Source organism: Pyricularia grisea (genome assembly GCF_004355905.1).
Source record: "Pyricularia grisea strain NI907 chromosome Unknown Pyricularia_grisea_NI907_Scaffold_1, whole genome shotgun sequence".
Lineage (NCBI taxonomy): Eukaryota > Fungi > Ascomycota > Sordariomycetes > Magnaporthales > Pyriculariaceae > Pyricularia > Pyricularia grisea.
In genome coordinates this window covers 755,286-771,598 of record NW_022156716.1, presented here as the reverse complement: position 1 = coordinate 771,598, position 16,313 = coordinate 755,286, and the positions used below count along the sequence as shown (strand labels likewise).

The window sequence follows — 16,313 nt, the reverse complement described above, 5'->3', positions numbered from 1 at the left end:
ACATTTGGAGTTACGTAAACGTATGGCGTTGTGGATCTAGATGTTACGACCAGATAGTTGGGCCGGTACCAGAGAGGCCAGGTGGGGTCACACCCCTCCTAACGACACTCGCCCAGAAGAAATACCGACCGGCAGAACAACGATTACCTAAGGGCAAGGCCACGAGATCTCACGTGACCTTACGTAACGGCCAAGGGAATGGATCTCTATAATCTGTAGAATCTCAGTTGAGAATCACAAATCAAACAGATCAAGAAAAATCACATTTGGAATATAGTCTATATAAATCACGTTTATTACCATGTAAATAAATTCGATTTTAGGATTGTTTAGTAGCAATTAAATTTTAGTTAATTTTAATATTTATTTAAAAACGATTATAATTTTACCCCCAGTTATTAAGAACCCTAATTACCCAATTAAACGCTTAATTGCTTTAACCCACTGTATTTTATTATAAAAATAGGTTACTCCGATATTTTAATCGTAATATTTTAATTGCTCCTATTTAATATTTTGCTTTAAAGTATACCGAATAATACCGCCGAAATAATATTTTCCAACAAAACTACCCTTTAAACCCCTTTTATTACCAACGTTCCGGCCAACGTTAACGTTTTACGTTAAATGGTCGCGACGTTTTAAGCCGAAAATCGACAATTCCAGGAACGAATAACCGAATAAATTAATCGAATTAATAGGAACCATATTAAATACTTTTTACTATTATTATACGATAATACCACAAGTACCCTGCAGGGATTTTTTACGGGAACCCGGACATACCTTTACTTTAACGAAGACAATTTCGATAACGATACAAACAAAGTTATTTACGCAGCCTCGTTTTTAAAAAGCGACGCGTTCGCCTGGTTCGAACCAATTTTACGAAACTATTTGGACCATAATAAAAAAAAAACCGTAAAATTAAAACTAACCGCATTTTCGACAATTACAATAATTTCGAAAAATGCCTTAGGGGAGTATTCGGTAATCCAGACGAAAAACGCACGGCTAAACGTAAGTTAGTACGCTTTACCCAAACCAAATCGGTATTTAAATATACCAGTAAATTTCGACAAATTACCGCCAAATTACCATAAGGTAAAAAGGCCCTAATGGCACGCTTTTATACGGGATTTAAAAAAAAGGTTAAAGACGAATTGGTTAAAAAAAAGCGACCCGATATATTAGCAAAATATATGGAGCTAATAATTAAAATCGACAACCGATTATACGAACGGAAACTGGAACGACGCGAAAAACGCAGCGTATAGGGCCCGGCTTTGCGATAAACTAATATAAGACGCAAATACTAATATTCCAAACCGCCTCGCCAATATAATACCGCGTACGGTATATATAACGGACCTATGGATCTAAACGTAATTTAATACCAATAATTTCGTAAAAACCCCAAAAGTGGCAAATATTTTAAATGTAATAAACCAGGATATATTGCGCGAAATTGTCCTAAAGTATACAATAGTACCCCGGGATTTACTACTAATTTTAGGGGTAAAGCCGAAAAACTACGAAGATTTAATACTACCAACCACAACTAAATATAGTTTAACTAATATAGTATAATAAATTGGATTACCTGTTATAACGATAATTGTATAACCCATAATAATTCCAAAATCGACGTAGGCTGGTACCCGTAAAAACCCCGAGGTATTCGAACCCTAGCGGTAGGAAATCGAATACCTATTGGAATAAGGTAACCAATTAACTTATACCGACAAAACGCCAAATTACCCGAATTTACAGATTCGGACGCCTTAAAAAAATCGGATATGGAACTATTGGGATAGACCCACCGTATTAAAATAACAAATCAACTACCAACCGAAAAATCGAATAACGATATAGGAGAAGATTCCAACGATAAAAAAGACGTGATCCTAAATATATATAGTGCAATAGGGGCCAACGACCCGTACAAATATGAAAAAAAATAAATCGATTTATACCGAAACGACCAATTAGTATAATTTCCAGGCTACACCTTAATTCAACAAAAACGGGACCTTACAGAATATATAACACCGATATTTGGAAACTACCCCAAATTAAATACCGCATACCCGAAACATACCCACGTTTTTTGGGCTGAATGTTTCCGAAATAATTGCGAAATCCATTTAAACAAAAAAATCTACTACAATTTTTTCCCACGACGACGATTAATGACCGGAATCTACGAAATTTATACAATCCAGAAATTGCCCAATTGGAAAATCAAAATTAGATTCCGAGAAGAACTAACGGTTATTTTTATATTTAGCGACGAATACCCTATGGCGTGCTGCCACTAACCCAATTTTCCATGGTACGAATGTATTTGTAATATATGTAAGGTCTATATGCTAACTAAAGCCCAAAATTGGTATAAACGAAAATAACGATACCAGGTACCTGTACTTATAATTAAGATCGTATAGGATCCGCAAATAAAAAACAAATAGGTACCTACGAACGTACGTAGGATACCAATGCCCGTAAAATATCCATTTAACCAGGTTAAAATAAAAAGTAACTATACGCCCCGAAATAAGAAAACCAAGGACTTATAGCGCGAGTCCAGCAAATTAAAAAATTAGGATAGCCAAACGGTATAGGGCACCGGACGGCGAAAAAAAAAACGGAAATAAGAACCTTAAACGCTACGTAAAATACGGTAGCAGAATACGAATATATATTTTTTAATATACGACTTAATGGTAAACCTATACGAACACTTTTCGACAGTAAAGCACAAGGTAATTACATATCCCCAAAAATCGTAAAAAAACGACGGATATTTTAGCAATAAAAAAAAAAATTATACTAATTGCAAACCGTGGAAAAAAAGGCAGTTTTATACGGGAACGGTACTATCGAAATAAAAACCGTACATTTTTGGATGGAAAGTTACGGACGAAAGGAACGAATTACTTTAAATATTACGGAAATAGGGGATAAAAATATAATTTTAGGAATTCTTTGGTTTAAGAAAAGTAACCCTAGGATAAATTGGACAACCGGCCAAATTTAATAGGAAAAATACCTAATTATTAAACGATTTCCAGCTTGGAAAGGTTTATATAGGAAGCGTAAGGTACGGAAGAATTAAACGAAATAAATGGCGTATTTATAGGAAAGACGACTAATCCCGGAGCTAATATTGGAAGAAAAACGACTATTTACAGACCAAAACCGATCCAATCGCACAATACCAAACGCAGACGGATAGATCGGAAACGGCAAAATCCCAAAAAAATACCAAATTTATACCCGATTATTTAGCCCAAAGTTCGAAACAGGATTACCCGAGCATAGCCCATTCGACTACGAGATATTATTAAAAAAAGGAACCCAACCGAAATTCTATAAAATATACGGTTTAAATCCAATATAGATAGAGGTATTAAACGAATATTTTGCAAAAATTTTTAAAAAAGGGTATATTAAACCATCGACGTTACCAACAGGATATCCAATCCTTTTCGTACCAAAGAAGAACGGAAAACTACGACTATACGTGGATTATAAACAATTAAACGATATTACCATAAAAAATCGTTACCCGTTCCCGCTAATAGGAAAATTTCGAAATATATTTTATTAAACGAAATGGTTTACGATATTAAACTTTAAAAAAATATACAATTTAATCCGTATAAAGGAAAACGAAAAATGGAAAACCGCGTTTCGTACCAGGCGAAAATATTACGAATACCTAATAATGCCTTTCGGCCTTATTAACGCCCCGGCAACCTTCCAGACTATAATTAACCACGTTTTCCGGGAATGCCTAAATATTTTCGTCGTTATTTATCTAAACGATATCCTCGTTTTTTCCAAAACGTTGGAAAAATATAAAAAACACGTTTATACAATTTTATAAAAGCTACAAAACGCCAAACTCTTAGTTAAACCCGATAAATGTATTTTTTATAGCAAATAAATCAATTTCCTAAAATATACTATCGCTTTTGGAAAAATTAGGATAGAAAAATCGAAAATCCAAACAGTAAAGGAATGGCCTTAACCACAAAACGTAAAGGACGTTCGAACCTTTTTCGGATTCGTAAACTTTTACAAAAAATTTATTAAAAAATACGGCGCGATCGCCACCCCATTAACCAATATAACCAAAAAAAACCTGGAATTCCAATGGACAGAACGAACATAATAGGCCTTCGAACAGCTACGAGACGCAGTAGCGCGAAAACCGATTTTTAAAATACCAAACCCAACGAAACCTTTCGAAGTCGAAACCGACGCATCCGATTACGCAATCGGAGGACAATTTAGCCAACGAAATAAAGAAAGAAAATTGCACTTTTGCGCCTTTTTTTCCCAAAAGTTATATGGACTAGAACTCAATTACCAAATCCACGATAAAAAACTTATAGCTATTATTCGAATATTCGAAAAATGGAAACCATAATTATCCGGAATTAAATACGAAATGTTAATTTACACGGACCACAAGAACCTAACCCATTTTACCACTAGTAAAATATTAAACAAACGATAAATTAGATGGTTAAAATTCCTTTTAAAATTCCATTTTAGGATTATTTACCGAAAAGGAATAAAAAACGGCAGGGCCGACGCCTTTAACCGAAAACCAGACCACGAAAACATAATACCAAAAAAAATACGGGTTATCTTTACGACAGACGAAAACGGAAACCTTCTACCAACGCACCGAAGCCTAATAATAACAAATACGGTAACTACGCCAAAAGAAATACGGAAAATCCACGGAAATAAAACCTACGGATACCAAAAAATTTCCAAAATATGGAAACGGTTAAAACAACACTATAATTTCCAAGGAATACGATAAAAAGTACGAAAAGCCATTAAGGATTGCGAATTTTGTGTTAAAAGCAAATTCGCAAGATATAAACCCTACGGATTATTGCAACCCTTACCAGCCCCCAATAAAGTTTGGCAGACTATTATAATGGATTTTATCGTTAAATTACCACCTTCGGAAAAACCATTTACAAAAATAAAGTATGACAATATATTAATTATAGTGGATAAATTTACTAAATACGTTTATTTCCTATTATATAAAAAAAGTAATAACGCCGAAGAAATCGCCTACACATTCCTACGAATGATTATTAACAATTACGGATTTCCAGAAAATATCGTTACGGATAAAGATAAGTTTTTTACATTAAGATTCTGGAAATTTTTAATGGAATAACTTGGAATAGACCATAAGTTATTAACAGCGTTCCATCCCTAAATAGACGGATAAATAAAACGAGCCAATTAAATATTAAAATAATATTTGAGGTGCTATATAAACCACAAGTAAGATGATTGGGTACGATTGTTACCCACAATACAATTCGCCTATAATAGCTTAAAAAACGAAAATACCAAAATAACCCCATTTTATGCCAATTATGGATTTAACCTTACAGCGTATGGAGAACTAAGAACCACGATTACGGCACCGCGAACCGATAAATAAACGAACGAATTACGACAATTATACGAAAAATTCCAATAGAAATTAAAATTCGTACGAAAAAGAATAATAAAATACGCCAATTAGTATCGGATAAAAGGACCATCTTTCGAAAAAGGAAATAACGTTTACCTTATTCGACGTAACATTAAAATACAAAAACCTAATAGCAAATTCGATTTTAAAAAGTTTGGACCTTTTAAAATTAATAAAAAGATTAGCGATACCAATTATAGATTATTATTACCAAATACCATAAAAATTTACCCCACATTTTACGTATTACTATTGGAACCAGCACTATACGGTACCAACATACAAAAAATAATCGAAATCGACGCAAAACAAACCTACGACGTTAAACGAATACTCGACCACAAACAAAACCACGGCAAAACAAAATACCTTATTAAATGGAAAAACTATAGGTATAAAAAAAATATTTGGAAACCCTTTAACTATTTCCAGGATTGCCAAAAACCGTTTCGCCAATATTATTAAAAATTGGATCTGCGAATAAATTAGCCAAGAAAAAAAAGACGACCTAAAAAAATACTATTTACCATTTTCAGAAATTAAGGACCGACTAAGATTCGAAATTATACTACCAAACGAACCTATAAAAAAATTATTAGTATGCAATATAAAATAGGAAATACCAGAAAACAATTAATTAACGGAATATTACGTAAAAATATCTATTTTATCCAATAACGAAAGATTTAAAAGACCCATCGGAAAAATCGAATCCCAGACAAAATTGAAATCCGGAAAAAACGATTCCAGGGATATTTTAGAAAAGATTTCGGCCGATCGCCGACGTTTTTTTTATTTTGCTTCTTTACGTTCTACCCGATCCAATTCTTCCAAATTATTAATTCCGCGAAATATAGTTCGTATTATTTTTTCAAATTACAATTTTTTTTATTTCCGTAAACGAAATAATTTCAATTATTTTTCCTAAATTTTTTACTGTTCCGCCAAAATATTTTTTTCCAAAGTTTCGATTTCCGTATCCAGGTTCGAATATTACCGACCGATATTACGTAATTGGGCGTTAAATACCCCCAATACGTTGCAACCAGACCGATTAATACGAAAGTATTTAATATAACGAAAAAAATCTTGCGGCGAAATAACGCAACGTACCATACCGCGCGATTTATAATAAAAATAAAAAAGCATATTTACGGAATAAAGAAAAAAAAACGCAAAAAAAACGTGGCGACGTTCCGTCGACGAACGACCAAATTTTAATTTAACGACGCGATTAAATATGGCGCAAAAAAAAAAAAAGTTAATAAAAAAGGAACGAAACCAAAAACAAAAATTAGGGGAATATAAACTATTTAAAAGCCAAAGGGATTTGGCCAAAAAAAAGGAAACCTAATATTACGACCAAATAATTGGGCCGGTATTAAAGAGGCCAGGTGGGGTTACACCCCTTTTAACGACATTCGCCCAAAAAAAATACCGACCGGCAAAATAACGATTACTTAAAGGTAAGGCCACGAGATTTTACGTGACCTTACGTGACGGCCAAAGGAATGGATCTTTATAATTTGTAAAATCTCAGTTGAAAATCACAAATTAAACAAATTAAAAGAGATTACATTTGGAATATAGTCTATATAAGTCACGTTTATTACCATATAGATAGATTCGATTTTAGGATTGTTTAGCAGCAATTAAATTTTAGTTAACCTTAATATTTATTTGAGAACGATTATAATTTCACCCCCAGTTATTGAGAACCCCAATTACCCAGTCAAACGCTCAGTTGCTTCAACCCACTGTACTTTACCATAAGAACAGGTTACCCCGATACCTTGATCGTAACACTAGAGGAGACTAGACGATAACAAAACCGCGTTTTGTCATTTTATTTTTACAAGGTTGAACGCTCATTGCGGATGGATTCCAGCTTATTCATTAAATGAAACTTTTCTTAGCATAACTCCCAAGAAAAGATCGAGACCGGACTCGCCGTGCGTCAACCGCAACTACGGCCCCCAAGTTGCATGGCAAGCCGAGACATAACTTGAAAGGGATCGGGCGCACACGATTCACGAAAGCATGATAACGCCGGACTGGAAGGTCGACGAAATGTCTGGCATAGATGGACGTTAAAAATACCAATGAACACAGCAAAGGGGCCATTATTCATGTCCATCTTCAGCAGAGGATAAATCAAAGCGGTTCCAGGGGGGGAAATCTCGCCCAAGTATGATGCTGTTGAGATTCTTACTACGCAAGGGCCTGATAAGCTTCCAGCTCGCGCGGCGTTGTAGTCTTGAGATGCGGTGGCATACGTATCCCGACCTTTGTGCTTGGAAGGGCATTATCAAAGGGGCCAACGGTCCTCTGAACCCTTCTTAGCCTATCTGATAATGTAATTCTACGGAGCGAGATTTTGTTAAATCCTTGCTCAAACACAGTCGGAAAGATTCAGGATACATATGGAGGGTAACACTTATCTGCCGTACCTCTGACGGCTTTGAGCACTCACACTTTACCCTTCCGCCCTCCTTGCAAGTCTGCTGAAGAAGACTAGAAAAGAAAATGATAGAAGAACATACAAATAAAAATACAACCAACCATACCGCTCTACGGAGAGCCATTCATCGGATAGGACCAGCCCGGCTATGGCGCATGGGCCCACTTTACGTGAGAGTTTCCGATTCGAAGACTCGAAATCTTACTCAGTGGCCGCAACCACAACGCGGACGAACGACTGCAGTAGCGCCACTGCATGTGCGGCGATTGAAGGGTAACACTCGGAGGCCTTGGCGGTCTTAAGCCCGGCTCTCCAATCATTTAATCGCTGCCTCCCAATAGCGACAAGGGGTGTTGGCCATCCCCGGACCGGGGTCGTATCACCCGTGTGGAATTTTTGTTAATATGGTGTGTGTCGTCGGCCCGGTAGATTGCCTTAAATCCACTGACGGCAAAGACCTCGCTTTCCTCTAAACTAGACCAAATATTTTTGCGGCCCAACATGTGAGATGGTGGCCATGAGTGCAGAATTTTCTTCTTGATGTGTCTATATATAAGCTGACCGAGAATCTCCTTTCCATTTCTCGCAGCCATATTTTCCCCTTTGCTTCTGACAATCCAGAAAAGGTCTTTTGCACCCATCCAATATCAACACACCATAGCACAAACGCCCTCATTAATAGCTGGACCGAGTTTTACACTGCCTATTGCAACCCTTTACTTCCCTCCCTGCGAGATCAGCGCTGTCTCCTTACTTGCCACACATACATCACTATCAATATCACCAAGATTGCACCTCGATCCAAGCCCGCCGTCCCCAAGCTACCTCGACTTTGACACCACATCCTGGTGTAGTAGCAACTTTCCATTCCCAGATACCCAGGTTTAGTAGGGATCATGTCTGAGCCGTCCAGTACTGTTTCGACTAAGGAGTAAGATCCACTCCGAACCTATACATGGTTCTTTGAGTATCTTGAGTGTATAAATGCCGCATACTCATTCAACTGCTCACAGAAGGCCCATTACATCGAGCCCAACACCGCAGTCCCTTGCTCAGTGGCTTGACCAAGCCCGCCAGTCCAACATTACAATACGATTGTCCACCGCGATCAAGCCTGTGTCGCTCCAAGAGTGTATGAGAGAGAAGGAGCTGGATGCACTGGCTGCCATGCGTCAGTTTGACAGGGATATGAATCAGCAATGCTGATCTGGACATCGACCCGTCAAGTGTTTCCCTCTTTTTTCTTCTTTCTTCCTTTTTCTCTTTTCTTCCTCTTTCCCTTTTCTTCCTCTTTCCCTTTTCTTCCTCCTTCTCTTTTTCTGATGTTGAACAGGCGAAATGTATTAGCGTGCGTATGTAGAGGTTGTCATTGATGATCACGTGTCAGGTCTTATGTTATCTTCGTTCCATTCAAGATGCTTAAGGGGTTGGCATCCTTCCTTCATTGGCGGTCATAGGTAGCCTCTCTCTAGCCCGACTGGAGCTTTTATTGTGCTCATAATGCTTTGACGGGCGATTCCCCATCTTGTTTTACTGTCTCATTCTTATATTCATGTTCACATAAAATACGTCACTCTCCGTTGCCTTTACGAAGCTACGTCTAGCCCCTTACCCGCAGTAGCATGCACAAGTCAACTACAGTTCGACTGTTCGATGCTCAGCGATGGATCTTGCATGATTCCACAACTTGCTATGAAAGACAGCTAGTAGTCTTATACTAAGAAAGAGTGATGTGTTTGGCAATGACAATGAAAACGGGCGTTATAGATTTTGCAATCAAGTGGTCACGTGTTCACCAAAAGAACCTTGGCATGATGAAATGAGTATGCGAAAAATTCAACACAAGCATTCGAGATGTGAGACGCTAAGAATAGAAGGTGTACGGTGTTTCGCTGAATCTGAATATAACATGACTGTTGATTGGACTAGCGGGGTCTGTGAAACAGGTCAGGTCTGAACCAACGGGTGCACCCATACGAATATGGGTAGATTTGCTCCTCTTTCCGCTGATTGATTCGAAAGGGTTACAGAAAAAGATATGCACGTTGTGGAAGGTCTTTATATAGGTCCAACAACCGTGTGACTACCTAGATACAGGAGTTGCATGCGCAACAGCAACTAGGCCAGATAGCTATTTCGACAGAGACGGCTAGGGGTCAGTTGTGTTTTCTGCTTGTTAATCATTGGAAAGCAGCTAAGTCGTTTAGAATTTGAAGCAATAATATCGGATGACACTTGAGGAGAAGTCAAAAAATTTCATTACATCATGACGGTATCGTAGGATTCAAAGCAAAACACTTGGATGTATATTCAAATAAAATCATGTGCCACGCTAAGCAGCCAGTCTACCGAGACGGAAATAGAAACTTATACGACAAAGAAGCTAGTAGAGAGCGAACGCGGGAAAACAAATCAACAGGCAGCTTGAACACTGATATAGATTGCCCACCATCTACCTCCGAGGTTCGACTGGTCTCCGAATAACGTTGCGTACCCCCTGTTCGGCACCCCCCCTGTTCGGCACCCAAAAATAACAACACTTTTATTTTTATCCTCCAACTTCTATTATAAATATCTCGATGAATCTTTCACTTTTGGATTTACTTTTTTCTAATCTTGATTCTCCATTTTCCAATGAAGCAATATACTGAAAAACAGCTTATATCTGCAATTAACGACGTCAATAATGGCAATCCAATTGCAAAAACCTCCCGAAAATGGGGAATACCTAGGTCTACACTTCAAAGTCGACTTAAAGGTTCTCAAGCTTATAAAAAAGCACAAAGCCCTTTTCAAAGGCTTTCTACGGAACAGGAAAAGCATTTGGCTGATTGGGTACTTACCCAAACAGCTTTAGGGCTTCCGCCAACGCATTAAGAATTACGCTTTTTTGCCGAACGAATTCTTCAAGCCGCCGGAGAGACAAAAGGCCTTGGAAAACGTTGGATAACTCGTTTTTTGGCTCGTTATCCAATCCTTAAGACCCAAAGGCCCCGTCGAATAGATAACGCCCGGGTTAATGGCGCTACTACGGAGGTAATTAAATCTTGGTGGCTTTATATTACGAACCCGGTTATTAACGCTATTAAACCGGAAAACCGTTGGAATATGGACGAAACCGGTATAATGGAAGGTAAAGGATTTAACGGCCTGGTATTAGGGCTTAACGGGATCCGGCCGTTGCAACGGAAAGAGCCCGGAACGCGGGGTTGGACGACTATAATCGAATGTATATCGGCTACGGGCGTTGCCCTCCCTCCCCTTGTTATATTTAAGGGAAAAAACGTACAACAACAATGGTTTCCGACGGATTTAAGCCTTTTCGATAATTGGAAATTTCACGCAACCGAAAACGGGTGGACAAATAACGAAACGGCTATCGAATGGTTAAAAAAAGTGTTTATTCCGTATACCCAACCTTTAACCCCTGAAAAGCGGTTATTAGTTTTGGATGGCCATGGATCACATATAACGGACGAATTTATGCTTCTTTGCTTGCAAAACAATATTCAACTCCTATATTTACCCCCTCATTCGTCACACGTTCTCCAACCATTGGATCTATCGGTTTTTGGGCCGTTAAAAGAAGCTTATCGACGTCAACTTGGATTTGTTAGCCAATTTTGCTGTTCAACAATTATTGGAAAACGAAATTTCCTACTTTGTTATCGAAAAGCCAGATTAAAAGCATTTATAGCAAAAACCATTCAATCTGGTTGGCGTACAACGGGGTTATGGCCGGTAAACTTGGTTAAACCACTTTTAAGCCCTTTTTTGTTAGAAAATAGCAATGCCAACGTTATAAAAGATAAAAACAACGGTTTGCAAAGGGATAAAACACCGGAAAGCCCAGCCCAAAAAATTAACGACCCGTCTTTACTTATTTGGAAAACCCCTAAAACGACCCGAGATGTCCGATTTCAACTGCAAAAACTTTCCCAATCCAACAAAACCAACGCTACTTCACGTCTTTTATTTGCAAAAGTCCAAAAAAGCTTCGAAGCTAAAGATACCCTTTTGGCTAGCGCCCAGCAAAAAATCAGCTTATTGGAAGCACAACTGGAGGCAATACGGCCGGTTAAAAGGAGGAGGGTGGTTCCGGATCCAAACGAGTTTTTGGTTAACAAACAGAACATTATTGGATTGCAGGAAAAGGATATAGAAAATTTGGAACCTTTAGCTGATGAAGAAGAGGTTAATGAACCGGAGAAGCGTGAAAACGATTGTATTTTTGTCCGTTGATAATTTTATATTTAAATCAGCTTATAAAAGTAGGCATTTCGTTGTTAGATTTTCAGGGTGCCGAACAGGGGGGGTGCCGAACAGGGGGTACGCAACGTTACGACGACCCCTCCACACCAAGATTATTATGCATCTTTTGGAAGCCAATGGGCTTCAACCTTTACCTAGTGAGTGTCCAAGTGCGTATTGGATTTGAACGTGAATATGCAAGTGGTAAACTGGTTGTTTGGTTCAAGGTTACATTGTGCTACATTGAATTATTTAGTCCTCATCACTCATGCAAGCTCTCCGTCGCTGGCATAGTAATATACTATCCTTTTCCGTTCGATCTCACACCTCTTCACAACTCAACCAGCAACAGTCATGCCAGCGGACATGAAAGAGAGTCAGGGTTCAGTATCTCAGGTCTATCAAAGCACGTGGAGATGCTTGAAAATATAGAACAACTGTACATCATCAGGGAACGTCAGCTTGGGTCAAGATAGCAGCCATCTCTATTATAGTCGCCCTCGCACTATGATTCTTGTAGACTGAGACGAGATAGATGGCTGTGTCACTCACCATACCTTTGTTATCCTTCATCCCCGTCTTTGCCACTTCCGGAATACCTCTTTCAATTTCCAGTATACACCCAAAGACAACAAACCCTTTACACCTGCGACCCAAAACACCCCTACCGCATCGAAATCATCTTCATATGGCCTGTTCTAATCTACATGCACGACCTCGTCTCCATCTCAACCGAAATCCCCGCCCTCCTCTCCGCCGGCCTGCCGCCTGACCACCCTGCCGTGGTGTGCATCCAGTCACGCGCACAACGCTTCATGGGCGCCACGTTCCGCTCCGACGACGACATGGGCACGCCACAGAGGGCACGGTACGATGGACGCGGGCCAGGGGTTTGGACTGCACCACGACTGGTGGAGCATGCCGAGGTTGGCGGCAGGAGGGAAACGTGGTTTCCGTTTGTGGAGGTGACGGGGCGTGATAGTGGTGGTGGTGATGATGATGATGATGTGGGTAAAGATGGGCGAAAGTGGACAGGCACGGAGCTGACCTTGGACGGTTCATCCGGACGGCGGGGTCGCGTTCCGGCCGGTGGCAGGCAATGCGGTGTTTTGGGTCAATCTTGCACGCCAACGGGACCGGGGATCTGCGGACCAGGCATGCAGGGTTTCAGATTGGGGAGGGGAGGAAGACGGCTATGAACATCTGACCCAGGCAGTATTATGGGGGATAAATAGGGGTGGAGGGAAGGACTGCGTGATGGATTGGGGAGTAGGCTTTTTTCTCTTTTTGTTTTTGCTGTCTTGTCTGTTCCATGTAGGGAATCACGACCAGGGCTTATCAGCCCATCCAAGACTTTGTGCAGTTCCCCCATTTTTGCATCGCTTTCACAAAAAAAAAAGAAATTGGGTTTTCCCACCGTTGCCAAGCCTACACTATTTCTCCTGTCCGTTCGTTGGTCCAAATATGGAAAAACCGCTCATACCGCAAAAAAAAACCCCTGTCTGAATGCTATCGGAATTTTTTGCTGGCAAAAAGAATCCACAAAATATAACCGCCAGCCTGGCCAAGAGAAACATCCAGGCCGCCAACTGCGTCCATCACACACCAATGTGGCTAGGTGTCTCGGGATCATGCAGGGTCCAGCAGGGTCCTTGGGTCACGATTATCTCATTGGTAACTTGGACGGCTTTGAGCTTTGTTTGTTGGTTCCTGTTGCAGGAGTTGCTGGCCCCTTGCAACTTGTGTTGGTGTTTTGGATGCAGAATGGCTGACGGGCTTTTTGTCATTTTTTGAGGAAGGGCAGGCAGGCATATTCTCGTTGATTATAAAATGCCATGTCCCAAGTTGCTTTCTTTCTTTTTCTCTCGCTTTTCTCTTTTACTCTCTCAACTCAGTACATTCACTTACACTGCCAAAAAAAACTACCCATTCTCCCACAACCACCCTCCTGCATCCAACTCACCCCCAAACAATGAGTGCATTCACCATCACCCAGCCCGACGGCTCCTCCCGGACCTTCGTCGGCTACCAATACAGGCCGCCGCGGGAGGACTGCAAAGAGTACACCACAGCCGGCACCAGCAACCTCGACCACCTGCCGCACAAGGTCGACCTGCGGCGGTACATGTCACCCGTGGAGAGCCAAGGCCAGACGATGAGCTGCGTGGCCAACGCCGTGGCCGGCGCGTACGAGTACCTGGTGAAGCGACACCTGGGCGCGCACGGGTACGACGTCTCGCGGCTCTTCATCTACTACAACGCGCGGCTGGTCAACGACCCGGACGGCGCCGAGACCATCTCCGACAGCGGCAGCAACATGGAGCACGCCATCGACGGGCTGCGCCAGTACGGCGCCTGCTCCGAGGAGACGTGGCCGTTTGACGAGGCCGCCGTCAACCACCAGCCGTCGCAGGAGGCGTACGACGAGGCGGCCGGTTTCGTGATCGAGGAGGCATTCCGCGTCAAGACGGATCTGGACCTGTGGCGCACCGCGCTGGCCGACGGCCACCCCATCATCTTTGGCGTCAAGACGTACGGGTCGTTTGGGCAGCCGCGGAGAGGGGTGGTGCCGGTGCCGACGGCGGCGGAGGAGGCCAAGGGCGACGAGGAGGGCAGCCACGGCGAGCACGCCATGCTGTGCGTGGGATACTCCGACCCGGATCAGGTGTTCATCGTGCGCAACTCGTGGGGCGAGGATTGGGCGGCGGCGGGCTACTGCTACATGCCGTACCGGTACGTCATGAGCGAGCGGTGGAACCTGGAGGACTCGTGGGTGGTGGAGCGGGTGGACGTGCTGCCTCCGGACGAGGACTGCTGGGCCGAGGACGACGAGACGGTGCTGGAGGAGGTGTCTGGCGTGATTGCCGACATGAGCGAGGACGAGTACGGCAACCTGGTGGAGCGCATGGGCCCCGTGCCCGTCGAGGTGCGACTCGCGCTGCTGTTCCTGCGCGCGGCGGGCGCGGACGGACAAGTGGCCGAGGAGGAGATGCAGGGCGCCGTCGACCACCTCGCGCCCGTGCTGGAGGAGCTGGGGTCCAAGCAGAACGCGGACGCGGTGCTGCGCAACACGCACGCGCGGTTCGGGGACGACGACGCCCTGGTCTGGGACACGGTCGACGTGTTCCGCGAGGTGTTTGCGCCAGAGGTGCTGGCGTCCATCACGGCGCAGCTGCAGGACATCATTGCGGCGGACGATGAGGTCAGCGAGGAGGAGCAGCACTTTGTGGACACTGTGATTGATCGTTGGCAGGTTGCACCGGCTGCGGAGGAGGAGGAGGAGGAGGAGGGTCAGGTTGATGATGGTGAAGGGGATGGGGATGATCAGGGGGAGTTCGATGAGCAGCAGCATGTCGAGACTGGCGAGGATGATTATGACGAGCACCATTATGCTCATGAGGAGGACGTCGACCGTCAGTAGAATTGCAGGGTTATTGTGGTTGTGTGCAAATCATGAAAGTGTATTGAAGGCTATGAAAACTAGAACCAGACCGCTAGGCTGTACAGTCTGATATCAATCTATAATCCGCTTGCTTGTATGAAACGTATAAAAATTCAAACTCCGAGTCAAAGACGAGAAAAAACACCGCAGTCATACCAGCACTGAGCTGTTTATGGGTAGAAGGATGATTCAAAGTTCCTAATCAAACGAAACCAATACTCGTTAGCAACTACTTCAAGTCAAAAGCCACATACAGCTTAGTTAACACTCACAGTAGACAGACTCGTCATCACTCCCCAGCTTCTCAGCCGCAGCATGAGCCTCTGCCGCTGCCGCCGCCTTCTTCTTCTTGCTGGCAGAGGAGCTCTTGAGTAACGACCTCCAACCACTGCTGCTGCTGCTGCTGGTGGTCTTATGTTGCGGCTTCTTGGCGTAGTGACCCGATTTCCTCGAAGTCATGGCCTTGTAAGCCTCTCCGCTCCATGGCATGGCCGGTCCGAGGGCTATGGCGGCGGCGTAAGCATGGCTGGAACCGGTGCTCGGAGGGGTGGCCGTGAGGGCGCCGAGGGTGGTTTGGCCGTTGGCTGAGATGTGATTTGTGGTTGTCGACATTGTTATTGTAGTGGTGTTGTTGTCGT

At 42.3% G+C, this 16,313-nt stretch overlaps 4 protein-coding genes across 4 annotated transcripts; 3 read left to right on the top strand and 1 right to left on the bottom strand.

Annotated features, from left to right (window-relative positions):
* Positions 1-8,692: 8,692 nt before the first annotated feature.
* Positions 8,693-9,188, top strand: PgNI_00184 (uncharacterized protein; the record flags this gene model as incomplete). Its single annotated transcript, XM_031120267.1, has 2 exons — positions 8,693-8,913; positions 8,996-9,188. The coding sequence occupies exons 1-2, from the start codon at positions 8,879-8,881 to the stop codon at positions 9,186-9,188; spliced, it is 228 nt and encodes a 75-aa protein (XP_030987719.1). The 5' UTR covers positions 8,693-8,878.
* A 3,890-nt stretch (positions 9,189-13,078) lies between these two features.
* On the top strand, positions 13,079-13,432 carry PgNI_00183 (uncharacterized protein; the record flags this gene model as incomplete). The annotated part of the gene is made up of 1 exon (XM_031120266.1): positions 13,079-13,432. The coding sequence occupies one exon, from the start codon at positions 13,079-13,081 to the stop codon at positions 13,430-13,432; it is 354 nt and encodes a 117-aa protein (XP_030987722.1).
* Positions 13,433-14,040: 608 nt separating this feature from the next.
* PgNI_00181 (uncharacterized protein) lies at positions 14,041-16,287 on the bottom strand (the record flags this gene model as incomplete). Its single annotated transcript, XM_031120264.1, has 2 exons — positions 14,041-15,873; positions 15,959-16,287. 2 exons carry the CDS (start codon positions 16,285-16,287, stop codon positions 15,846-15,848), a joined length of 357 nt encoding a protein of 118 aa, XP_030987724.1. The 3' UTR covers positions 14,041-15,845.
* Positions 14,206-15,654, top strand: PgNI_00182 (uncharacterized protein; the record flags this gene model as incomplete). Its single annotated transcript, XM_031120265.1, has 1 exon — positions 14,206-15,654. One exon carries the CDS (start codon positions 14,206-14,208, stop codon positions 15,652-15,654), a length of 1,449 nt encoding a protein of 482 aa, XP_030987721.1.
* Positions 16,288-16,313: the final 26 nt, after the last annotated feature.